Source organism: Mus pahari, chromosome 3 (genome assembly GCF_900095145.1).
Source record: "Mus pahari chromosome 3, PAHARI_EIJ_v1.1, whole genome shotgun sequence".
Lineage (NCBI taxonomy): Eukaryota > Metazoa > Chordata > Mammalia > Rodentia > Muridae > Mus > Mus pahari.
Window position 1 is genome coordinate 138,082,035 of NC_034592.1, and position 23,901 is coordinate 138,105,935.

A 23,901-nucleotide genomic window follows, 5' to 3' on the forward strand; every position below is an offset into this window, starting at 1 on the left:
GTGAGCCACCATGTGGTTGCTGGGATTTGAACTCTGGACCTTCAGAAGAGCAGTCGGGTGCTCTTACCCACTGAGCCATCTCACCAGCCCCCCAAAATTCTAAGCACAAGGGAAAGGCTGAGTATGGATGCTAAGACTTATGAGGATTCCACAACTCCAGCAGACAGCCATGTTTACTAGTGGGCTTTATAAACTTTCCACGTTTCTTTACGTAGACGTAAGGAAACGAGTGTGGTGTGGTCCTACACTACACACAGCTTTCTGAACACTGCTCTGCACTTTGCCTATCTGTTCAATCGTTTATCTTAGTTTTCTTCCATGAAGACAAAGAGGGCCCTCGGTTCCTGCAGCCGCACAGCGTTCTGTCACCTGAGCTGTAGTTGAACCCATTCTGTAGGTACTCATCTGGCTGGCTCCCAGTCTTTCGCCATTTTTTAAACAATTAATGCTGCAACAAATGCTGCCTGTGTGCCACTTGAAGCATATGAAAATGTTGCTGTGAGACAAATATCCAGAAAGAGAACTTGTGGGTCAGAGGGTATCAATTACTGTTAAGACCATAGAGTCCTCTATCTACCTACCTACCTATGTATCTTTTTTTCGGACAGGGTTTTACCATATGATTCTGTTGGCCCTGGAACTCACTATGTAGATAAGGCTGACCTTGAACTCACAGAGATCCCTTACCTCTGCCTCCTAAGTACTGGAATTAAAGGTATATGCCACCATGGCTGGGTCACTTACCTATTTTTTTAAATTCTACATAAGTATTTTTTTAAATTTTAATTATTACTCCTAGTGGTTTACTGTAGTGCAACATCAATCTTTGTTTCTTCATGTTTCCTTGACTCTCTATACACGCAAATTCCTGTGCACGTGTGTGTGTGTGTGTGTGTGTGTGTGTGTGTGTGTGTGTGTGTAAACAAGGTTGGCTGTCCATTCTCACAGCCTCTTAAGTGTCTTTCTCTTAACACTTGGGAGGTAGAGGCAGGGGGATCAGAAGTTCAAGGTCATTCTCCATTACAAAGTACATTCAAGGCCTGTGTAGGATGTTTGGTCCTGTCTCAAGGCAAAAGCAAACAAAAGCCATTTTTAGATTATTAAATATTTTGGTAGGTGAAATACTTTGGTGTAGGTAGGGGTAGATTAGATGGGCTCTAAGGTCCCTTCTAACTATAACTCTATCTACTGTATCAGGGGGAAAATCAGGATGGTGGGCAGAGCAGGCCACTGTGTCAAGGAGGGAACTTGAAAGAAATGCCCAGTGGAAAAGCAGCTGTTACCAGCAGTCCTCTGTTCCTGCACAGCCTGGAGCAATGCTGTGAGATGCTGCAGGGGGCACTAAACCCACAGCCAACTGGGGAGTCCTCTCCTACGCTCCCTGTGAAAACCTGTTTAGGTTGGATCTGTCTAGCTAGTTCCTCATTTGCTACAACAGAATAATCCTGTCTTATCACAGCACAGGGAAACATCACTCTCTCCGACAAGTCTTACCTGAAGGCCAGGCCAGTAGGCCTCCAAGGACTGGAAGACGGGCATGGACACGGTCCCCTTGTACATCTGCACCCAGAGGTACCAGTCATCGAAGTGCGTGTAATTCCGGATGGCTTTGTTGTACTCTGCATGGCGGGGGAAGAGACAATGGACACAGGTGACTGAAGAGACAGACAAGCCTGGACAATGGAAGCAGAAGCATGCAGATGCTCTGAAATACAGTGCAGTGCCCAGCCTTGAAGCAAGTCAGGATACATCAGGGCAGGCGACTAGAAAGGGACATGGCTTCAAAAGCCCAGGCTCAAGCCTAGTTCTTCCTTTTCCATACGCTGGCTATGACCTGGGGCAAATGATCTGCTCGCCTTAGCCTCAGGTCTAATCTGTGAACACTTGGAAAAGTATCTGGTTTTCAACTAGACAAAAGTCTCCCACTGGAGCAGACACGTCAGTGGGAAGCTGAGGTGACAATTCTCCCCTAGGACGTGAGTCAGGAGTTTAGTTTTGTGTTCACTGCAGAATCCCCACCACTAGGACAGTGCATAATAAATATATATAATAAATGTAATCTGGACAAACCAAATGCAGACACCAATTCATACGCTATGTCAAAAAATGTAATAAGAATTAAACAAGCCATGCTCAGAGCTTGGTGCAGTGTTGGTATCTCAGTGGACCCAGTAACTATGCACCAAATAAATCAACAGCAGCTGTGATGGCTATCGCTGTGTGCCTGACAACCCTGCATGTGAGCTATAACTAGTGTCTGCTGGCCGGAAAGCTCAATGTATTTACTCACCAGGTAAATGTGACCTACTGCATAGCTTAACGGACTGCTGTACTGAGAACTTTGGTTTCTTTAAAAAAAAATGCATAAATATTATAGGGACATGTTTTTATTTTGATCCCAGGTGTGGGATGTGGACCTGCTTTTCTAAAGAAGCTGACTATGGTTTGCGCTGTGCTCTAGCAGGGGTGTGATTTTGCCAGCGGCAGATAGTTTCTGCAAGTGTATGGTACTTGGATTTATGAGGACTCCTGAAAGGGTGAAATGCTAGGGCCCTAAGAGGGGCAGAGCCACTGCTGTTGCCACTGCTGCTGCTGGTTGCTGTTTTTGTGGTTTGTCAAGTAGTCCTGTCAAGAAACGAGAAGATGATGCAGGGCGTGGTGGCTCATGCCTTTAATCCCAGCACTTGGGAGGCAGAGGCAGGCGGATTTCTGAGTTCGAGGCCAGCCTGGTCTTCAGAGTGAGTTCCAGGACAGCCAGGGCTACACAGAGAAACCCTGTCTCGAAACACACACACCACCACCACCAAAGTAAAGAAAGAAATGAGAAGATGAAATTGGATATCCTGGCAGTGAAGATCAAACTTGTCCCCAAGGAACTCAGTGCCCCTCATCAGCAGAAAGTAGTCTAATGATACTGACATCCCCTTCTCCCTCTAGCCTTCTTTCTCTCCTACCTAGTGTTGGGGGTTGGAAAGGTAGGAGTGGAGCAAGGTGGTAGGAAAAGGAACCCTGAAAGTAGCCAAAAGTCCGGCTACAGACTGGGAGAAACCCAGAAATGAGTAAGGCGCAGGGCAGATGCCAAAGGCTCAGTACTCTGAGATGTGTACTGTGAACTAAGTAGGACATGTAAGCTAAACTCTGGAGGGAGGATGGAACGGAGATACATGAAGACACACCAGGAGAAGCAAGTACCACGTGAAGTGGCCAAGAGGTAGGGAATCCAGACCAGTCAGAGCAGTATCTCCCAGCAGCCTGAAAGGTTGTTGTGTAACGGTTCGCTCCAAGATGAAAGCCTTCCATGTTGGAGGGAAGCTCATTAAGACACAGGTTAGAAAAGAAGTGAGACAACAGGAGGTAAGCAACGGGCAAACTCAGAAGGCTCAGGAAGTAAACAACTCTGAGGCTTCAGGAAGTCCCTGAAATCAACCAGATATACTGGGCCCCTCCCTCAGCAACAATATATAAGCTGCAAGGGCTGCCTAGCGATTTTCTATGGCAAGCTGAGATGCCTGGTCAGGCTCAGACTAGCATCCAGCCACCCGGAAGAAGTAGAGAGCTGCCCAATAGATGCAGGGATCAGCTCGCTTCCTGGAGAGCCTCGGACTGTGGGAGTGGCCTGGAAGAGGCTCTCCGACCTGTTGAGCTGTTTGCCAGGTTTCCGGCTTTTGTGAGCTGTCACTCGTGCTGGGGTGGGCTTTGGTGATGTTTTGGTGTCTTTGAGTCATTTCTGCTCCTATAAGTAAACCCTCACTTATTTCTATGTAACCCCAATAAAACTCACTATTCACCAAGATGGATCTTGGTGGTATCAGTATGCCACTGGTTCCCTATCTGGGAGATGTTTGTTCTTGTAGCCTCAGGAATAGTATCACACAACAGAGGTAGAGGTAGGAAAATAAAGAGTTTAAGGTTATCCTTGGCTATAAAGAATTTAAGATAAGTCTAGGCTACATGAGACTGACTCAAAACCAGAAATACATAAATAAGTAAGTAAAACAAATAGAAACAAAACTTAAACCAAACAAAACCATAAAACAGGGGGCTGGAGAGATGGCTCAGAGGTTAAGAGCACTGGCTGCTCTTCCAGAGGTCCTGAGTTCAGTTCCCAGCAACCACATGGTGGCTCACAACCATCTAGAGTGAGATCTGGTGCCCTCTTCTTCTGGCCTGTAAGTGTACATGCAGGCAAAACACTGTATAAATAATAAATCTTTAAAAAACAAACAAACAGACCATAAAACAGAAAAAGAAACTACAAAGAGGCACAGTGTGCATGAAGACCCTCAGTGGCTCTGGATGCAGAGCGGGTAGGTTCTGTCGGCAGTTGGCAGTAACATGACACATACAATAGAGCACAATCCATAGGAGAGCCATAGGAGAAGCCCCCTTATCCGGCCCCTTTACCTAGAAACATGGCCATGAGCTTCTTGTCCTGAAGAAGGATGGCTCCTTTTACCAGGTATTCAAAGTAGGAATCCACGCCAGCCCCGATGCCTGCATCCTGGGCCACCCACTTGCCAGTGAGCACATCGATGTGATTGCCAACCTATAAGAGAAACACAGTCCTCAGGAAGGACATACTTAGCACTCTGCCTGGTAAGACACCTCAGTACTTCCTTAAGACATGCACCTATGGAGGAGGGCATGGGGCTGCACCACAGCTAGCCTTCCTGCACATCTCTCCTGGGGAGACACGGCTCGTGCACATTTGAAAGGACTTCTTAGCACACTAGACAAAAATGAGAACGAAAGAATGACCTAACATACTTGCTCTTGCTCATAGAGAGTGTAGGTGAGAGGTGAGAACTGGTTTCTAGAATCTGTCTTGGACTCAAGGCAAGTTTGTGACTCCAGTGTCTAGAAACTCAGGAGAGCCGGGCATGAAGCTCGGCAGTGGGATGTCTGCTTAGCATCTGCAAGACCCCAGTTTCATCCTCAGTATCAAAAAGCCAAACACACACACACACGCACACACACACACACACACACACACATTCAGGAAAGACTTAGGAAGCTGAGAGAGAAGCTTCTTCTATGGAAAGGAATTAAAACAGCTGGGGGGCTGGGATCAGAGGGATCAGAGTGACACTGGGATCCAGTGTCACTGGATACATTTTGTGTATGAACCCCATGACTATAAAGCCTTCTAAAGGTAAACATTAAAAAGAGTTTTCCATATAACTTGGACTCTCCTGGAAGCCTCACTTCAGCTGGTTTACAATCAACTGAGAAGAAGATACAGCTAAGCATTCTGTGTTACTTCAGGAACTCACATCTAGGAAGACTGAACGACCTTCATTTGGAGTTCCTGGAAATACCAGTATGGGTGGGAGGGGCAAGTGAAACAGGCAAGGGAAGCAACCCATCTCGGGAGTGATTAGGCAGGTGTCACCGGAGGTCACTGAGGACAACTCTGCGGGGATCTGGAAACCAGTACAGAAGATGCTCCTCAGAGTGAGCGCACCACAGACACCATAGTGTCAGCCACGGTGGAGAACTGTTCACAGCACGTGGGACTTCCAGCCAAAAGCAAAGCAGAGTAGTCTCCCACCTTTTTGCCCAAAGTCCACAGGGATGGTAAAGGAGAAGGGGTACGGACAGGGTGCCATCTAAGCCCACCATGGTTCCAAGGCTGTAGAAAAACCTGGCTGCAGTGGACTAAGGATGTTACCATGGGCCTCCAGAGGGGCATCTAAAGGGATTTTCTGATTCCTCAGACATGCTCCACTCTCTAAGCTACCAGCACAAAACTCTGCATAAAGTCACTTTCAAACACAAGGAGTTAGAGTGGCTCAGCACAGTCTTTAATACGGTAACATCACTGCTAGAGTATCTGAGGACCAGAGAGGTTCAACAGCCTTGCAGCAGGGCTACAGCTTGAATCTAGCACTGAACTTAATCCAGTGTCACTGTTCTAATTGCTGTTAGTCTCACTGCTTTATCCCTGGTAGGATTTGCTTAGCTTTGAGGGTTAGCTGGCCCGGAATGTCTTCAACTTCTATTTATTAATAGGAACTGAAGGGAAAATGAAGCCCTCAGGTCAAACATGCTTGGGAAAGAGATTCCTTTACCATTGCAATTAATAACTTTTATTCTGTTCAAGTTCTTCATGACTCTAAAAATAGTAAAAAAAAAAAAAAAAAATCCTGATACCATATGCAAGAATCCCCTAATGTAACTGTTCTGGAATTATTTTGTTTTCACAGAACAGCCACTGAACATCTCTCAGCACTAGTGTTTGAGGAGGACACAGTTTTGCAACAGCCAGGTGAACTGATAACCTATGGTTAGTGAGTCAGGGGTGTGAAGTGTATGACTCCTTCCTAGAATTAAGAAAGGCTCAGGCTCACATTGTACCATAACCCTGTTCCCTCCAAGGACGAGACATCTGCCTCTCTTCCTTCCTGTGCCAGCCAGTTTTAGGCCAACTTCACACAGCTAGAGTCATTTTGGAGGGCAGAACCTCAACTGAAGAAATGCCCCTAGCAGACTGTCCTCTGAGCATTTCTTCATGACTGCAGACTGATGGAGAAGTTTCCACTGTGGGCGGTGGAGCCCTTGGGCTGGTGGTCCTGGGTGCTCTAAGAAAGCCAGCTGAGCACCATAGATAGCAAGCCAGTGATCAGCACTCCCAATGGCCTCTGAGTCAGTGTCTGCCTCAAACTCCTGCCCTGACCTCCCTGGACGGCAGGCTATAAGATGAAATAAATGCGTTCCACCCCAGTTGTTTTTGGTCATGGTGTTTTATCGCTACATCAGAAACCGCTAAGACAGCTTCTGTGGCAAAGTGTAAACGGAGGCTCGGTCTACCTTTGGTTCCCTGGACCACACCTACAGTCACTGTAAGATTCCCTTGGTTGGTCTCATTCCTTAGACCTCTGGGTCTCATAAATGGGGGACACAGAAGCCTTGGCTCATATAAGAGAGCCAAGAGCTGACCTACCAGCCCGATATCTGACCGGCTCTCCCAGAGACGCATCAGGGCCACTCTAGCCACATCTTCAAACACAGGGTCACCGGTGAGGCTGCTCAGGGTGGCAAATTCCACAATGAAGGTTCCAATCCCTGCTGTACAGGTAACAGGGGTCTCTCCAGGGTTAACGCCATGTAGCAGGTTCACAGTTCCATAGGGCATGCCCGTGGGGGTCTGAAATGCTAAACCGTCAGAAACTTATGACTCCAGGTAGAAGAAGAAGGGAGATGGGTGGCTAGAACCCAAGCTTTAGGCCTCAGTCAGCCCTGCTTTCTTTTTTTTTCCTGGGTGTTGTGTCTGAGCCAGAGAAAGATAGTATGTCGCACTGCAGGACCCTGAACTGCCTAACCCAGATGCGGTCAAACACTATGCTGTGTCACCTTGGGTTCCCACTGTGGTAAGGAGAGCTGGAAAGAGCTGATCTCCCAGCTGCCACACTCCACACCTCATGTTAGCCGGCACAACTTTTGATTTTACTACTTTACTTTCACACGATGCCTTCCAAAGCCAGGCAGGTAACTGAGTGTGAAGCAGGGAAGGCTTACGCTTTACGCTGAAGTGGGGCCACACTGGAAGTTTCTCACAGACTCTCACCAAATGAAACAGATTGGTAGAGGAGTCCATTTTAGATCCCTGATTTGAATAAAAGTTCAAGGACAAAATTATTTTTAAAATAAAATCTAAAAATAGGAACCAAACCAAACCACTGATACAATCCAACCCCCTACTTACAGGTAGGAGCATCACGCCAGCAGCAAGTGACTCAGCTAAAGGTCACATAGGAGAGTCATACAGAGAAGGAATTGGAAATGCCTGCCCTGACCTCACCCCTTCAAATCCAGCCCAGGGCTCTGCCCATCCTACCCCACGTCCAGGGAAGAACTTGACAATGAGCCCAGGATAGAGATTTCCTCTCCAGGCCCAAAGGGCAACAATGTCAGGGCAGTCTACACGTCACCAAATTGTGAACTAAGTTGTCAAAACTCGTAAGCGCTGTAAGACCTGTTGTCTGCTGGAGGAATGAACCCTGCTTTCTGGCACAGGGCAGGCAAGGAAAAAGGGTCACAAGCAAGAAGGGCTCAAAGGAATATTCTAGGGACCGACAGGAAGTATTAAAGCAGGGTCTGAGAATCCTCTGAGACCTGCACTGATGCTGGCTTTCTAATTACTCAATATGGACTTTAGAATATGTATATTACTCACTGCAAATCATTTTTAAATGGGAAAAAAACAGAAGGGGCAATAAGGATGAGTCACATGGAACACGGCTGTGAGCCATGGGCTGTGAGACCTGAACCCAGCTGGCCCTCTTGCCTTGGTCCTCCCTGGGGCAGAGAGGCGAATGCTGCACTTGAGAGACAAATAAGTGAGGTGGCCAAGGAGCTAGCAGAGTGCATGTAGCAGCAGTCACGTGTCTGGGCGTGAGATCCCTAGACTTCTACCACACCCAGAAGGGAACACAGTGTCCAGCTGACACGGCCGGCCGAGCATTGATGGCCCCACTGGATAAAAACAGTGAGGCTTGGCTTGAAGTCCTGAACATGGCTTAACCACAGAAACCAATCCCTCCTATCTGGGCCCAGCATCTTCTCCTGTCGAACCTTAGATTAGCCGTCTAATAGGCACATCTAGAAGGTAAGAACTACGGTTAGCAGAGAGACTGAGCCATGGAGCAGAAAGAGGGATGTGGTCAAGATACTGTGTGGCAGAGGAAAGTCTAGAACTCACAGCTCCTAATGCTTGGACCAAAGCTATTCCCTGGGGTCCTCTTACCCTAGCAGCATGTGGCTTGGGAGGGGGCCAGAGTGCTCACTGAAGCAAATGCAAGGACCACGAACCTGAGAGACTCACTTCTGGCCTATACCTGCAGACAGCAGTAACATCAGCTTGGCCAAGCAGACCTGAAAATGCTTAGAACACTACTGCTTTCTACAGTGAAAACTCTTCTGGGTTTGATTGTGGGTGGTTTTCAAAGGGCCAGAAATAAAGATTCGAGGTTTTAAAAAACAAAATCAGGGGAAAATCTCAGCATTATCATTTTTTACCTCCAGCAAGCGAAGACTAGAGCCAGACATGGTGGTCAGCTCAGCTCTGGAGACAGAGGCAGGGCTGTCAAAAGCTCAAGGTAAGCCCTGTCTTTATAGTGAGTTACAGGCCAGTCAGAGCTCCATAGTGAGTCCGCCCCGCCCCCATCTCCGCCTGGCTCTTACCTGGGAGGAGTTTACGGGCTGCTTCCTCCGCCATCCTGAGGAGAGGACCAGAACACGGCCACCCAGCTTCCACCTCCACACCAGCCTTCTTTGACAGGAGATGAGCAGAAAGGAGCCCTCCTACCACTGGAGATGGCAGAAAACACAGGTGTCAGGGTCCTCAGGGCCAGCTTCTCTCTTATGCAAACTACAACTGTGCCTCACTAGGAAGGAGCTGATGAAAATGCCATTTCTACCCAGGAAGAGTGGCATACACCTCTAACCCCAGTGCCTGGGAAGTAGAGACAGAGTTTAAGGCTAGCCTGGACTATACAGTGAGATCCTACCTTGGAAAACAAACAATCCTATTGGCTTTCATAGTGCCACAAGGTGCTATGCAGACTGGAGGAAAGTGTCAATATGCTTCCCCAGCAATGAACCCTGAATGCTGCAGGACTGACCAGTCTTCCAAGACTGCTCACTGGTGCAACACTGGCACGGGACTCATGATTAGGTTTGAGGCTAGCTCCACAGGAGAAAACGTATGTCTTCATAACATAAACTTGATCAAAAGCCCATGGTGAGGGAGGTCACAGGTTCCTAGAGGGGAACCTACTACTGCTGGGTTACTATATAGGCACATTATCAAACGCCTTTCAAATATTTATTTTTATACTCACAGATTAGTGCTGCAGAAAGAGCTTCTCTGAAAGTAGTCAGTATTGTAGCATTCCACTTATTCTCCACGCACAGACCAGAGTTCATAACTGGTCAAAGTGCCGAGGGGAAGTAACTGCTTAGTGCTCAGCCCTCAACAGAGCATCTGGACCACACTCACTCCATAGGGCACCTGGATCACACTCACTCCACAGAACATCTGGACCACACTCACTCCATAGGGCATCTGGATCACACTCTCTCCACAGAGCACCTGGATCACACTCACTCCACAGGGCATCTGGATCACACTCACTCCACAGGGCACCTGGATCACACTCACTCCACAGGGCACCTGGATCACACTCACTCCACAGGGCATCTGGATCACACTCAGTCTACAGAGCATCTGGACCCATACTCAAGGCTTGGAAGAGACATGGAGTGAATGCAAGAGGCAGAGGATGGAGGAAGTGTTGGGACATGATATGGCCCCTGCACTGCTGACCTCACAACTGCGGTGGTTACCGGCACAATACCGGGCTAGTAAGCATCCCAGTATGAATGGGACGGGAGCTCACGCAGCTCCAGCCATACCTGAGCAACCACTGGTAACTGATGGCTCTGAGGGTTAGGGAATCATTTTCTTCAGCAGTTTGGCCACTGCTAGGCTGCCCATGCTTGAATGGATGACCACAAAACCATGGGCAGGCAGCAGTAACTAGATATGAAGGTTGGTGGAGGAAGTATTGGGGGCAGGTTCTGGAGGGAGTGAGAAGAAGGATTTGAGTTGGATATAACCAAGGTATAGTATATACAGCTATGAAAATCTCAAAGAATACATTTTTAAAGGGCCGTCAAGATAGCTCAGAGAGTTCTCTCTGCTGCCAGGCCTGACAACCTGAGTCCCATCCCCAGCCCCACATGGTGGGAGGGGAGAAGTTGTTCTCTGCCCTCCACACATACGCTGTGTCTTTGGGTTCACTCACACCATACGATAAATGAGTAAATGTAACACACCTTTAAAAACTTAAAATATTTTAAAGCAGTGGTTCTCAACCCTCCGAACACTGAGGCCCTCAGTTTAACCCCCAACCATAAAATTATTTTTGTTTCTACTTCATAATTGTAATTTTGGTACTGAGTCATGACATCATTTTTCTTTTCTGATGGTCTTACACAACCCCTGTGAAAGCCATCCCAAAGGGGTCTAGACCCACAGGTTGACAACTAGTGTTTTAGAACAAGCAATAAAGTCACCCTCAATTCCAACTATTTGATAGTGTTAACAAAGCTTTCCCTTGGCGGGTCACGGGGACAGTGACCCCTTTTGAAGCCCCCGGTACAGACCAGGTTCTAGGTGCTGCTGTCCCATCTTGCAGACATGAATTTTAAGGTTCAGAGAAGCAAACTGACTTGCCCTGGACTACCTGTCTGACAGCTGGTAGGGCAGCCTGCCCAATTCTAAAGCTCTGTTCCCTTCAGCTTGTCACTCTTCTGTCACCGTGTCAGATGAGAAGATGCTTGTCACGACCCCCATCATTTTTTTTTTTGATTTATCACACAATATTCAGGACATATAATGGAGACAGCAATTCTGTGACTGGAAATACACGGCTAACTAGATACCAGGAAGTGCCCTAGGACAAAACATAACCTGTGGCCTTGAGCTCTGGGTTTCCCTTCTCCCTGCCTAAGAGGAACTGAGACAAAGCACTGGGGCAAGTCTGACAGAAGGTAGAGAGAATATCTAGCCGAGGCTCTGCAGGCAGTGATAACATCTCACAAAGGCCAAGGCAGTCAGGCAAAGACTTCTTCATGCACTCAAAACCTAAGAAAGTTTGCCTGCAGCACAGCCACACAAAGGAAAACTCTGAAACTCTTTAGAGAAAAGGTGGAGCACACATAAGACCTGAGATGCTGAAGCACAGTCAAAAGGTGGTGTCAGTAGGTGACAGGGCTGGGAGTTGGCTCAGTTTGTACAGTGCTTGCCCTGTAAGTGTGAAGACCATAATCCCACCCTTAACATCCACAAAAACAGAGTGTGAAGGTGCACACTCACTCATAGGCCCCGTGCTGAGTACGAAGGTGCACACTCACTCATGGGCCCCGTGCTGAGTGTGAAGGTGCACACTCACTCATGGGCCCCGTGCTGAGTGTGAAGGTGCACACTCACTCATGGGCCCTGTGCTGAGTGTGAAGGTGCACACTCACTCATGGGCCCCATGCTGAATGTGAAGGTGCACACTCACTCATGGGCCCTGTGCTGAGGAAGCTCCCTGGCCTGTCAGCCTAGCACAGTCAGCAAGGCGCAGGTCCCAGTGAGAGCCTGTCTGAAAACAAGGTGAACCACTGCTGCTGAGTAACACGGAGAGCTGACCCCTGGCTATACACATGCATGCACACTTGCAGGAACACACATGCATACACGGTGCTAAGTAGACCTCAAGTTCAACTGTAAATGTGGAACTATAGACCATGTGTCAAGATGTTCTCCGAGTTGTGTCTATCATTTAGGAAGAGAGTAGAATTAATTTCTCACCACTTCTAGACTTGGTAAGTAGTTGCTCGATTTGTTAAGGAAACTATTTTAGAAGAAACTATGCACAATTTTAACATTAATAAAAGGGAAAATGGGAGCTGGGTGCGGCGGTTCACGCCTATGATCTCAGCACTCTGCAGGCTGAGGCAAAAGGATGACTTTGAGTACTACATAGTGAGCTGTGATCTGGCCTTGGCAACAGTGTGAGACCAAGTCTCAAAAAACCCAAAAACAAACAAACAAAAAAAGAAAAAATAGGGTGTGGTGGTACATGCCTTTAAACCTAGCACTAGAGAGGCAGAGACAGCAGATATTTGAGTTTGAGCTGTGTGTAGACCACATAGCCAGTTTCTGACCAGCCAGAGTTACCATAGTATGACTATGTTTCAAAAAGCAAAAAAAATTTAAGAAATTAAAAGAAAAGAAAAGAAACCAAATCAAAAAACATTTCAATTATCCCACAAAGGTCTACTGGCTACAATAAGTTCCAAGAAGGCAGAGTTATACCTTTCTTGCTCAAACTCCAAATAAATGTTATTTATCCCATGTCAAAGTTTGAATATGCTTAGCCCAGGGAGTGGTACTATTTGGAGGTGTGGCCTTGTTGGAATAAATGTGTCACTGTGGGCATAGGGCCTTAAGACCCTCATCCTAGCTGCCTGGAAGTCAGAATCTGCTAGCAGCCTCCAGATAAAAATGAAGAACTCTCAGCTCCTCCTGCACCAGGCCTGCCTGAATGCTGCCATGCTCCTGCCTTGATGATAATGAACTGAACCTCTGAACTTGTAAGCCTACCCCAATTAAATGTTGTTTTTATAAGAGTTGCCTTGGTCATGGTGTCTGTTCACAGCAGCAGAACCCTAACTAAGACATCCCAGAAGGCAGCACGGCTGTAAGTCACGAGTCAGAAGCAGTGCCCTGGAAAGAGGACGCCTGAAGGCCTCGCCTGCCATTGTGCTTGTCAGTGACAACTCCAATCTCTCCTATAGGCTCTAAAATGCAACCCTTACCTCGGATGTTGGTTTCGAACACAGAGGCATTCACATCGATATCAAAGTCCACATTGTCCTGAAGAACCTCCACCACTCTTTGGAATTCAGAGGTATTCCCCAAAATCTGGAATGAAAGAGAACCCTGACCACATGGCTCCTCTGGGCATGAAAACAGTTCAGGTGCTGGTGTGACCCACACTTTTCAGTCAGAACCTCTCTGTCCTGGGTTCGGTTACACTGAGCCAGCAACCTCGCAGAAACCCAGCCTGCATGATTTCCTGGCACCCATTTAAAGGGATCCCACGTAAACAAAGCAGGGATCAGAAATGGACAGCAATTGTTTCTACCTCTCTGTCCTCCCCACTTTGTGGAAAACAGTACCAGCTGCTTCCCGGTCCTCTTTATCCCAAAGCCTCCGCCACAGAGGCCAAGAGTCCTGCCGCTACCGTTCTCAGTCTCCTTTGCGGTGAGAGATCGCAGTGTCACCCCAACAGGGACCCTTGTGAAGTACACCTTTGGGAACAAATTTTCTCCTGATAGCAGATATGGCTAACATGGTTTCTATTCTGTCCCTGCCTTCTGCCTTGGAAGCAGACTCCGTTTCTGGTGTGGTGGCAGCTGTGTTTCACCATGGGGTCAAACATGAGAATGAAAGCCAACGACGGGTGACTAGGAAATGACAAAGGGCCTCAGTCTCTGATGGCATAGTCAAGTAGCTGACTCATTGCTAAAAGAGAAAAAAATTACCTTTTGGCTTTTCTTTTCCTTTCTGAAAAGGTTATTTGCGTGTTTGAGTGTTTTGCCGCTATAGTCAAGAGTGCCACGTTGGCGCTTGCTGCTCTTGGAGGTTAGAAGTGTGTGGGGTGAGGGGGGTTGGATCTCCTTGCACTGGAGTTGCAGATGGCTGTGAGCCACCATATGGGTACTGAGACTGAAACTTAGGTCCTCTGCGAGAGTAACAGTTCTCTTAGCCACTGAGCCACCTCTCCAGCCCCCAAACGGTATGCTTAAAGGATGAGTCCACACTTTCATGTAGCTTTGTGGTTCTTATTCATCTGAGGTTGATGGGGATTGAACTCATGGCTTCATGCAGAAGGCAAGTAGTCTATCACCTAAACCATATCCTTTCCTTTCTTTTACTTGGGAAAATAAATCTGGTAAAATCTAGCCAAATGCTAGATATATATGTGTGCATCTACATATATACTTGTATATACATGTATGTGTTGTATATGAATATACATACATGGAGGGAGAGAGGGTATAGGGAAGGGGGAAAGGAAAGAGAGGAAGAGGGAGGGAGAGAGAGAACAAACTTGTTTGTTTGAGATGTTCTTGTACAAACCAGGCTGGCTTCGAACTCACTATGTAAGGCAAGAATGGCCTTGGACTGCTGATATTCCTGACTCCAACTCTCAGGCGCCGGGTTTACAGTCACATGCCACCACAGTCACGTGCCAGCACACCTAGCTTGGCATATAGTATTACCTTTTTTTCTGCTAACATCACCCCAAATTTCCCTTGAATACTCTTCTTCCCAGAGTCACTCCTGTAATTCAGGACCCCATGTCCCCAGCTATGAAGTGGGTGCCTTACTGGGATCAGCCATAATACCATACCCCTTCACCAGAGACAGTTCGGGAATATATATGTGACCCAAGCCTGACCTATGAAGACTTACTGCTTGGACTAAGGGGGAAGGGTGATTCTTTGAACACACTGTTTCTTAAACTTGGGGAGGGAGGATAGGAACGGCAATTGGCTGGCTGACCTTTTATGGAGACTGAGAACACAGCAACCAAGAAGGCAGAGATAAAAGGTGGAAGGGGGCTCTGATTGACGTCATTTGTCTGTCTGGATTGGGTCTGAGGTCAGCCTTGACCTGGACTTTTTAAGTTACCTGATTCAGTAAGTTTGTCTTCTTATCTCAGTCAGTTGAATTGAAGCTCTGCAATTTGCAGCCCAGACAATTCCTGACTATCCCTACACTCAATTTCTCTAGGACCTGGAGCCAGCCTACCTCTGTCCTGTCTCTCTCACCATTCACCTTCCTCCGTGCCCAGTCTTCCTCAGTTTCCTGTTTCCTCCACCGGAAGTAGCTCCCTCCAATGTTCTTCCATTTGTAAATCCAACCCATCCCTGGCCTGTGTCTCCTACTCTAGGATGCCTGGTACTTCTTTTAACCTTCTCTTCTTTGAAAAGTCCTTATGAGCTCTGCGTATACTACTGTCAGGGTCTCCGTTCCCCTTCACAACGGCAGAGGCATCACCCGTTCTTGTACTTCCTCAGAGTGCCAGACACAGCTCAGGAAGCAATTACTTGACAAATGTTGGGAATGAGAACACAAATCTTACTTTACAAGGCGGTCAGTGATCTCAAAGCAGACATCTCGTCACTTCCGGTCTTGTACGTAAGAAACACCAGTGGATCTCCTATACTGCATAGACCTTGACCTCAGAGATCAGCCTGCCTGTGTCTCTGCCTCTTCCTTCTGAGTGCCAGAGCTAAAGGCACACACCAGAGCATTTTGTGTTTGGACCTTTGCAATACAGAGCTCTGGCCTCAATCTGTGGCTATCATCTTTTATAGCTATTTTTTGATCCTGGTGCTAACATCTCAAACTCTAGGCAAGCAGAGGTCATTTCTGTTTGAACCTACCATTTTGACTTCAAAGTTTAGCACCGTGCTTGGTACATAGTTGTCCTCAATAAATATTAGATAGATAGATAGATAGATAGAAACATACAAATTAACATTAAATAAAAAGTATAAGCCAAACCATATCTACATAGTGTTCATAGTCATATAAATATTATAGATATATAAAAATGAGGAGTGGCCAGGCATAGTGGTAAATCTTTATAATCTCAGCACTTGGGAGGCTGAGGCAAGAGGATTACCAAGTTTGAGGTCTGCCTGGCTAAACAACAAAACCCTGGTGGGGGTAAGCAGGGCAGAAGACAATCGAGGATTGGTGTTACAGAAAGTTAAGTTTAAGTCCGAGTTCTGTTTTTATCTTTCTAAGCATTGCATTCCTAAGAATCATATTTCCTCAGCTGTAAGAAGGAATAAAATAATGAAATAATAAAGCCAGGAGACTATGGGGCGGGACTAAGTAGCACAATGCATGTGTTGCAATTTGAGTAAGAAGCAATCATGACAAACTGTGGGAAGTCTAGGTTCCCAGCAGGCAGCACAGGTTATGGAAACCTTATCAAGTGGAGGAAGTAAGTTGGGGGTGGGAGGCACAACGTGGGGTGGGTATCTTGTCCTTGGCCCATTCCTGTCTCCTGACCTCTGTTTCCTATCAACCATGAGACAAAGAAGCATCTCTGCCACATTATTGTCCAAGCACATGGGGTGGGCCACCATGTATGAGGCCTCTGGGACTGTGAGCCAAAATACATTCTTCCTCCTTTTAAGATGTTCTCCCGTGTGGTCACTGTGATGATAGAAAGTGACCAGTATAACCTGTAAAGGACTTCGCACAAGTCATGCACGTGACAGAGTGACTGGCTTTGTTATTCTCTTTTTGCCACTGCACGTGGCAAACTAGACTATAAGCTTTTGAAAAGGATGGTGTCAACGTCCCTCTGTCTCTCACTGAGCTGTGCATGTCTGCCACAGGTCCTCTGTAAACATTTGCTCAACGAACGAACCTGTGTGAGTTGTTTTCTCTTGGAACTTGGCATTCCCTCCTATGCAGTTGGGTAACCAGAGCCTGGTGGCTCAGAATCATGAGATGAAATGCCTACGGGAGGAATTTACTTTGCACCCACAGACACGCTATCAAAAGAGGAAGGATGTCGGTTGGGCAATGACAGAGAGGGAAACAAACAGATGGGATACTTACCAGCAAGGTGTCCAGGGCATCAATTAGCGTCAGAGAAAAACTGTGAAAAGACAAAAGTCCCGCTGCTTCGTAAGAACATCAAACAACAGACTCACAACTGCCCAGATCTAAGCGAGGCATAGCGATGTCCCTATCCATCCCTCTTACTGTCATAACAGAGGAACCAGAGGGAAACCCAGAGTCCCTTGACTGCCTGGTGCAGCTCTTCTGTAATTAACAGTTCACCTATGTCTTCTGGCATTCTTCCCTACTATAGAGAGGCAGCACAGAATTACAGCATGGTAAGACTTGGGGAATGTGTTACTTATGACATCAAAAGGCTAGAAACTACCAGTTGCTCACAAGTGGAAGAGTGACAGGCAAACTGATACAAACAAGTACAAATGTATGACATTATTAAGGTTATCGGGAGTTCTGTGTACTAATGAGACGGTCATGCTGTTCGGTGGAAGGCACGGTGTATGAAGTAAGTCACACCACATGTTTTCATCTACATTTCACAGTGTGGGGAGGGGGCTGGACAGACAGCTCAGGGCTTGAGAGCTCTTACTGCTTTTGGAGAGGACCTGAGTTTGGTTCCCAGCAGCAATGTGGGGATTCACAGCTGCTGGCAACTTCAGTTCCGGGGACTCTAGCCAGGAGCCCCCACAGGCTCCTGCACACATATGGTGCACCTAAATTCATGCAAAGCAAACACACATAATACTAATAAAATTTAAAAAGCCATACTGACAGAAAGCAAATGTGCTGCTGTTAGGGCCAGTCACCGCAGAGGGATAATACATGGGGGGCACTTTTTTTAGGGTAAAGAAGTATTCTAATCTGCTAGTTGTGATGGTGATTACTATACATTTTAAGTGGGGTATTTTATTACATGGCAATTATACCTTCAATAAGTTTTTACAAAGACACACAGTAGCCAGGTGTGGGATATGCCTGCAGTCCCAGCACTGGGGAGGCTGATTCAGAAGGGCTGAGAGTTTAAAACCAGTCTGGGTCATATAGCAAGATCCTATCTCAATAAACAAATGCCACATATATGCACATCTGTGTAATCGTATAAACTGAGAACATTCTAGAATGATATACAGGACATATACAGGTTGTAGACCTAAGGAATGAGATGCTTAGCAAGCATGACTCTATCCTGCTCAGTGAGCCATGTGTTTGCACTAGCTTTCTGTTCCAACTAAAAAATGAAAACTGGCACACGTCCCTAGCTTACTTGCTTAGCCCCTGGCATCAGAGAGCATGCTATCATGTATAAATATTTGTAGAATGAGGATATAAGGCAGGGGTGATAGGGAGCACCTGCAACCCAGCACCTGGGAAGTAGAGGCAGGAGCACCACAAGTTCACGGTCATTGTTAGCGATGTGGTGAGTCTGATGCCAGCCCGGGTTATGCGAGACCGATCTCAGACAAGCAAGCAAGCAAAAAATAAAAGACCTCGGCGACTGGAGAGATGGCACAGTGGTTGAGAGCACTGGTTGCTCATCTAACGCCCACAGGGCAGCTCACACTGTCTGCAGGTCGAGTTCCAGGGAACCTGACACCCTCACATGGTTATAGATACAGGCAAACCGCAGGTGCGCACTAAATCAATAAATCATTCTATAAAAACAAAGCAAAACAAACAAAAAAAAAGAACAACTCAGGATTACAGCCCAAAGTGTCAGTTTTGCCTAATGCAATGATTCTTTGCTCGACTGGGTTTTTTTTTTTTGTTTTTAATTCCAGTGAAAATGAAAAGATGATATGGTAACACAGCATTACTAAACGAATATGAATCAGGTGACTTGTATGTACGGCGGTGAGAGGAGTTGGCATGAAGCTAGACTGGAAATATTTTTCAGTCATACAGAGTACCCCAAGTACAAAGTGTCTTAACTGTGGGGGGAGTAACATTCCTCCTGGACCTGTGTGCCCACCTATAAAATGAAGGAGTTGAGTTTCCTGACGCTCGGGAGTTTTTTCAAAATATTTTGTGACTCCAGAAATGTCCCCAAGTCCTCATACGTGGGTGGGTGGTGCCTGTTCCTGCTGAGGTGAGCCCAGAGGGCTCGCCTGCCAGGTTAATCCGAGACTTTTTTGTACTGTGAAAAGCTGTGTAGTCCTGACAGTGCTGGTTTGGATTAAGGGGAAGGGGTTGAATTAGCCCAGGTCGGAAACTTTCCACAATCAGTGAGACCATGAAGCCACCAGCCCTCCTACGACCCCGGCCAACCCCCTTGGCCCTCAAGATCGCTCTACCTGCCCCAGGTGTCGTGCCCATCACAGGTGAGAGGTCTCAGCTCATCGTAGGGAAAGGCATTTTCCAGGTAACTGTCGTAGGCGTGGTAGAACATGGCCTTGACTCGCTCCCTGGTTCGAGGGATGAGAAATAAGGTAGGGGGCCAGAACACAAAACCAGGCGGGAGAAAGGACCAGACACAGGATGGAGAATGGGTACCACCAAATGATTTCTGCCGAGGGCCCAGCAGCGGGACCAGAGCTCGTCAGGGTGGGGGTCCTGGGGTGGAGGGAAGGGAAGGGGCCCGGTGGGCGCTTGCCACTCCCCAGCCGTAGAGCGGGAGCCTGGCCCCCTTCACCTGTAGTGGGCGGGGTCGGGCGCGGTGCCGTCGGGGCCTGGCGCACCATGGTGCAGGGGCAGCAGCACGCACACGAGGCCGAGCGGGATGAGCAGCCGGAAAGGCATAGAGCTCGTGTCCTGTCAGTGCCGCCGCAGCAGCTGCAGCCACCGCCACCAGCTCATCCTCCGAGCCGCGGCTGCTTCTTCCGGGGATACACACCACGACGCCTGCGCGTTGGGCAAGAAGCCACTCACTTCCTGACTACAAAGCCCAGGATGCAATGGGCAGTGGAGCCCAGGCAAAAGAGCATCTCGGGATTTCTAGTCTACAGAGAGGAGATCAACGTGTCTTAAAGACAGTGGTTGCTGTGGCCGCTGTGAATGATGTTTTCACAATCCCAGTTTCTGTTTGTTGAGCACCTTCGGTGAAGTAAAGCGTTAGCGCTTTACAGGCGCCATCTAGTTAATTTTTGTTTGTTTTTTTTTTTTCTAAATACCTTTTAAAGGAGGGGCTAGCAGGGACTCAAGATTTAAGCAGATGCCTACGTAAATATGGATGAAAAATGTTCAGCTTTGACTATTATTAGACACAGGGTTTGCCAAACCATTGTGTAAGTAAACTCTAGAATTATTTTCCCAAAGCCTTAAGGTTTCCAGAAATCCCTTTTTTTCTAAGAATTCATATATTTATGACGGTCTTTCACTTTAGGGTGCCATGAAATCATGGTCCCTTCAGTCTCTAAATCAACCCAGGACTTTCCCTGGACCGTCTCAGTGGCTGCCATCCCTGGTGAGAATGAAGACCCGGCACTATTCCTTTAAGAACATCTGGGCCAGTTTTCCCACTCTTTTTCTTGCTAGGTCCTAGACTCTGTCGGTGCGCTATCTACAGCAACCCCCTTCTCTTTGGTCAGTGCGATGAGCTATAGAAGACAACCCTAGATTGGGGTTCATTACGACTCTACCATTCACACATAACCTATGTAACCCTAAAGAAGCCTCCTCTCCTCCCCTGGGCACAGCACCCACGTTTATAAAAGGGTTTGTCTAAACTGATATTTGAGATCCTTTTAACTTGAACTTTTCTTTAATTCAGCGTTGTTCCTTGCTGAAAAATTCAGAGGGAAATGACTGCTCCATTTATTGAGCAAAATGCAGGCCGACTCTGCCTCCTTTGGCCCTGTTTTTTGTTTGTTTGTTTGTTTGTTTGTTTTAATTCTTGTTCTTTGACATTTTATATATGTATGAATATATTCTGGTCACTGCCCCTCCCCCATCGCCTTCACCATCCTTCTCTCCTCCTTCTTCCCCAAACCACTCCTACTGTCATCTTTTGTGGTTGTGATTGTGGTATATTAGGTTTAATTAGGGCTGCTTACATAAGCATAGGTGAAGAGTTTTAAGCAAGTTTGGGGCACAGCATGATATTTATTTGTGTACATGAGGGTTTTGTCTACATGCATGCCTGGTCCCCTCTGAGGCCAGAAAAGGGTATGGAGTCCTCTGGGTCTAGAATTAGAGGTGTTGTGAGCCTCCATGTGGGAGCTGGGAATTCACCCCAGGTGCTCTAGAAGAGCAGCTAGTACTCTTAACCATTGATCCATCTCTCCAGTCCCAAGCCAGCATTCTTGAAAATATCCCTCATGAAGTGTCCTAAAGTGCCATCAGTTGATAAGCAAATTAAACTCCATATCTAACCCGCAGTGGGTCCTAAATACAATAAAGAGGTTTTAGTGTAGGTGGGTCAAGGGTCAGCGTGTCAGTGTTAAATTGGGGCATTGTTATTAGGGGTGTGGCCTCACCTTTTTTCTCATTTATAAATTATGAAGAATATTAATACCTGCTTAATAGGGTTGGAGGATTCAGTGAACCACATAAAATGCCTATAATAATGGCAAAGTCAACACTGAATCACTAGGAGAATATTTTTTTAAACACTTCTTAGACAAGCCAGATAGAAGGGAAACCAAAAGAAACTAAGACCTGGATAACAACACAGGGACACTGTATCAGGGACACTGTATCAGGGACACTGTATCAGGGACACTGTATAGGTTTCCCAAGCTACTGTAACAAATTATCTCCAACATGGAAGCTTAAAGCAAGAGAAATTTATTCTCCTGTTTCTGGAATTCAGAAGTCAGTTTCACTGAGCTTAAACCAACATTTTGAAAAAGTTTCCCTCCCCTCCTTCCTAATGCTTAAGAGGAGAGCCTGCTTGTCATAATCAGGGTTTCTACTGCTGTGACAAGATACCATGATTAAAAGCAGCTTGGGCAGGAAAAGTCTTATTTGGCTTATATCTCCTAATCTCAGTTCACTTAGGGAAGTCAAGGCAGGAGCCTGGAGGCAGGAGCTGATGCAGAGACCACAGAGGAGTGCTGCTTACGGGCGGGCTTGCTTCTCATGGCTTGCTCAACTTGCTTTCTGGTAGGAGCCAGGACCATCAGCCCAGGGATGACACCATCTACAGTGAGCTGGGACTTTCCCCATCGATCACTAATTAAGAAAATGTCCTACAGGCTTGCCTACAGAGCATTTTCTCGGTTGAGGATCCCTCCTGTCTGATGACTACAGCTTGTGTCAAGTCACCTAAAACAAGCCAGCATACTGCTTCTTGTCTGTCCAGACTCCTGACAGTTAGAATCCTTCAGCTTAGAACTGTGTCATTCCAGTCTGTGGTTCCGTCTGCACGTCCCTCTTTCTGTCTCCGTCCTCTTTGATTACGTATCACATCTCCCTTTGCTTGTCTTTCATAACACCTTTTTATTGTATTTATTTAGAACCCATCTTGAAAATTTTGGATGATCTCCCATCTCAAGATCCTTGATGAGACCTTTAAGGACTCTTTCCAAATAAGATAACACAGGTTCTAGGACCGATGATGGAGACGTTAGAGAGCTACTTTTGAGCTGAGTATAGGCACATAAGCTTTTCTTTATGATGAAAGTTAACTTAGCCTAAGCATCCTTTTCCATGGCATAAGCCCTATAGCTTAGCTTTTGTCTCCTATTCAGAACTTCAGTGTGGATGAAATATCTGCAGGTAGAGTGGGAAAAGGCTGCCTGGATTTGGTAATGTGTGTTCCCATGAACAGAACAGAAATAGTTCAGGTTCTTAATGTCTTTTCTTACTCTGATTTAAAAAAAAAAAACATAACTTTTCAGCATTCACAGAATGAAGCAAGTCAAGATTTCACAATTCTTTTGTGACTGATTTCACATTTCTCTGATGAGACAAAAAAAATATATTTTTTTTACACCCTGAAGAAGGATTAGAATTCTTCTCTCCTGGCTTTACCCCCTCACTCTTTTTGTGATATTATGATCTAGCTCAGGAAGGTGTGGTCCAGTGAAATGACCAACTACAATATTTACACATAACGAGTCACCAAAGTGCCCTAAACCTCAATTTCTATATTTTAATGCAGAAATTGAAAAGGCCAGAAAGGATGTCTTCAGATTAAATGGGAAAATGGAGATGAAAAATCAGTCCCAGCACAATGACTTGAATGTATTGGTCTGGTTTTTGTTGGTTTTTTTGTTTTGTTTTGAGACAAGGTTTCTCTGGGTAGCCCTAGCTGTCCTGGAACTTGGTCTGTTGACCAGGCTGGCCTTGAACTCACAGAGATCCACCTGCCTCTGCCTACTGAGTTCTGAGATTATAAACATGCACCACCATCAACAGCATATATATTGTTCTTAATTGATACTAATTTTTCCCTGTCTTCCTGTGGGATCGCTGTTCATTTTACATTCATTTCTAGTAGTGCTAGGGAGTCACAGGCAATGACTCTGATGCTCAAGGGTTTGAGGCTTAGTGCTGAGTTTGAAACTACTTTGGCAAAGCAATCAGGCCATGGCCCTTTCCCTTGTAGACCATGCAAATTTTGTTGGAAAGGAAAGATGTTTGTTGCTGAATGTTTGGTAGATACTTGGAATACAGAGTAGTCACATCTTCCTCTGGGTAGAGTTTGGAAGGTACTTTGATCACATCAGTACCCAAGAACAATGACCTTGGACTGTGTATTGAGTGGAGTAAGCCTTGTACTGATAATAAGTCGTGGTTCTATCACTGGTTTAGCCACTGTCGTTGTGTGATCTTGGATTGGTTACTTCCCTTTT

At 46.5% G+C, this 23,901-nt stretch overlaps 1 protein-coding gene across 1 annotated transcript in view; it reads right to left on the reverse strand.

Annotated features, from left to right (window-relative positions):
- LOC110317724 (ER degradation-enhancing alpha-mannosidase-like protein 2) overlaps positions 1–20,003 on the reverse strand; it is a 27,798-nt gene extending 7,795 nt beyond the window's left edge. The window contains exons 1-8 of the mRNA XM_021192392.2: positions 19,797–20,003; positions 19,459–19,569; positions 17,207–17,246; positions 13,372–13,477; positions 9,184–9,309; positions 6,944–7,155; positions 4,405–4,546; positions 1,495–1,619 (exon numbers count right to left, since the gene is read on the reverse strand). Coding sequence (XP_021048051.1) covers positions 1,495–1,619; positions 4,405–4,546; positions 6,944–7,155; positions 9,184–9,309; positions 13,372–13,477; positions 17,207–17,246; positions 19,459–19,569; positions 19,797–19,903 — 969 coding nt within the window. The 5' untranslated portion in view covers positions 19,904–20,003. The remainder of the gene's footprint in view (positions 1–1,494; positions 1,620–4,404; positions 4,547–6,943; positions 7,156–9,183; positions 9,310–13,371; positions 13,478–17,206; positions 17,247–19,458; positions 19,570–19,796) is intronic.
- Between the last annotated feature and the right edge of the window lie 3,898 nt (positions 20,004–23,901).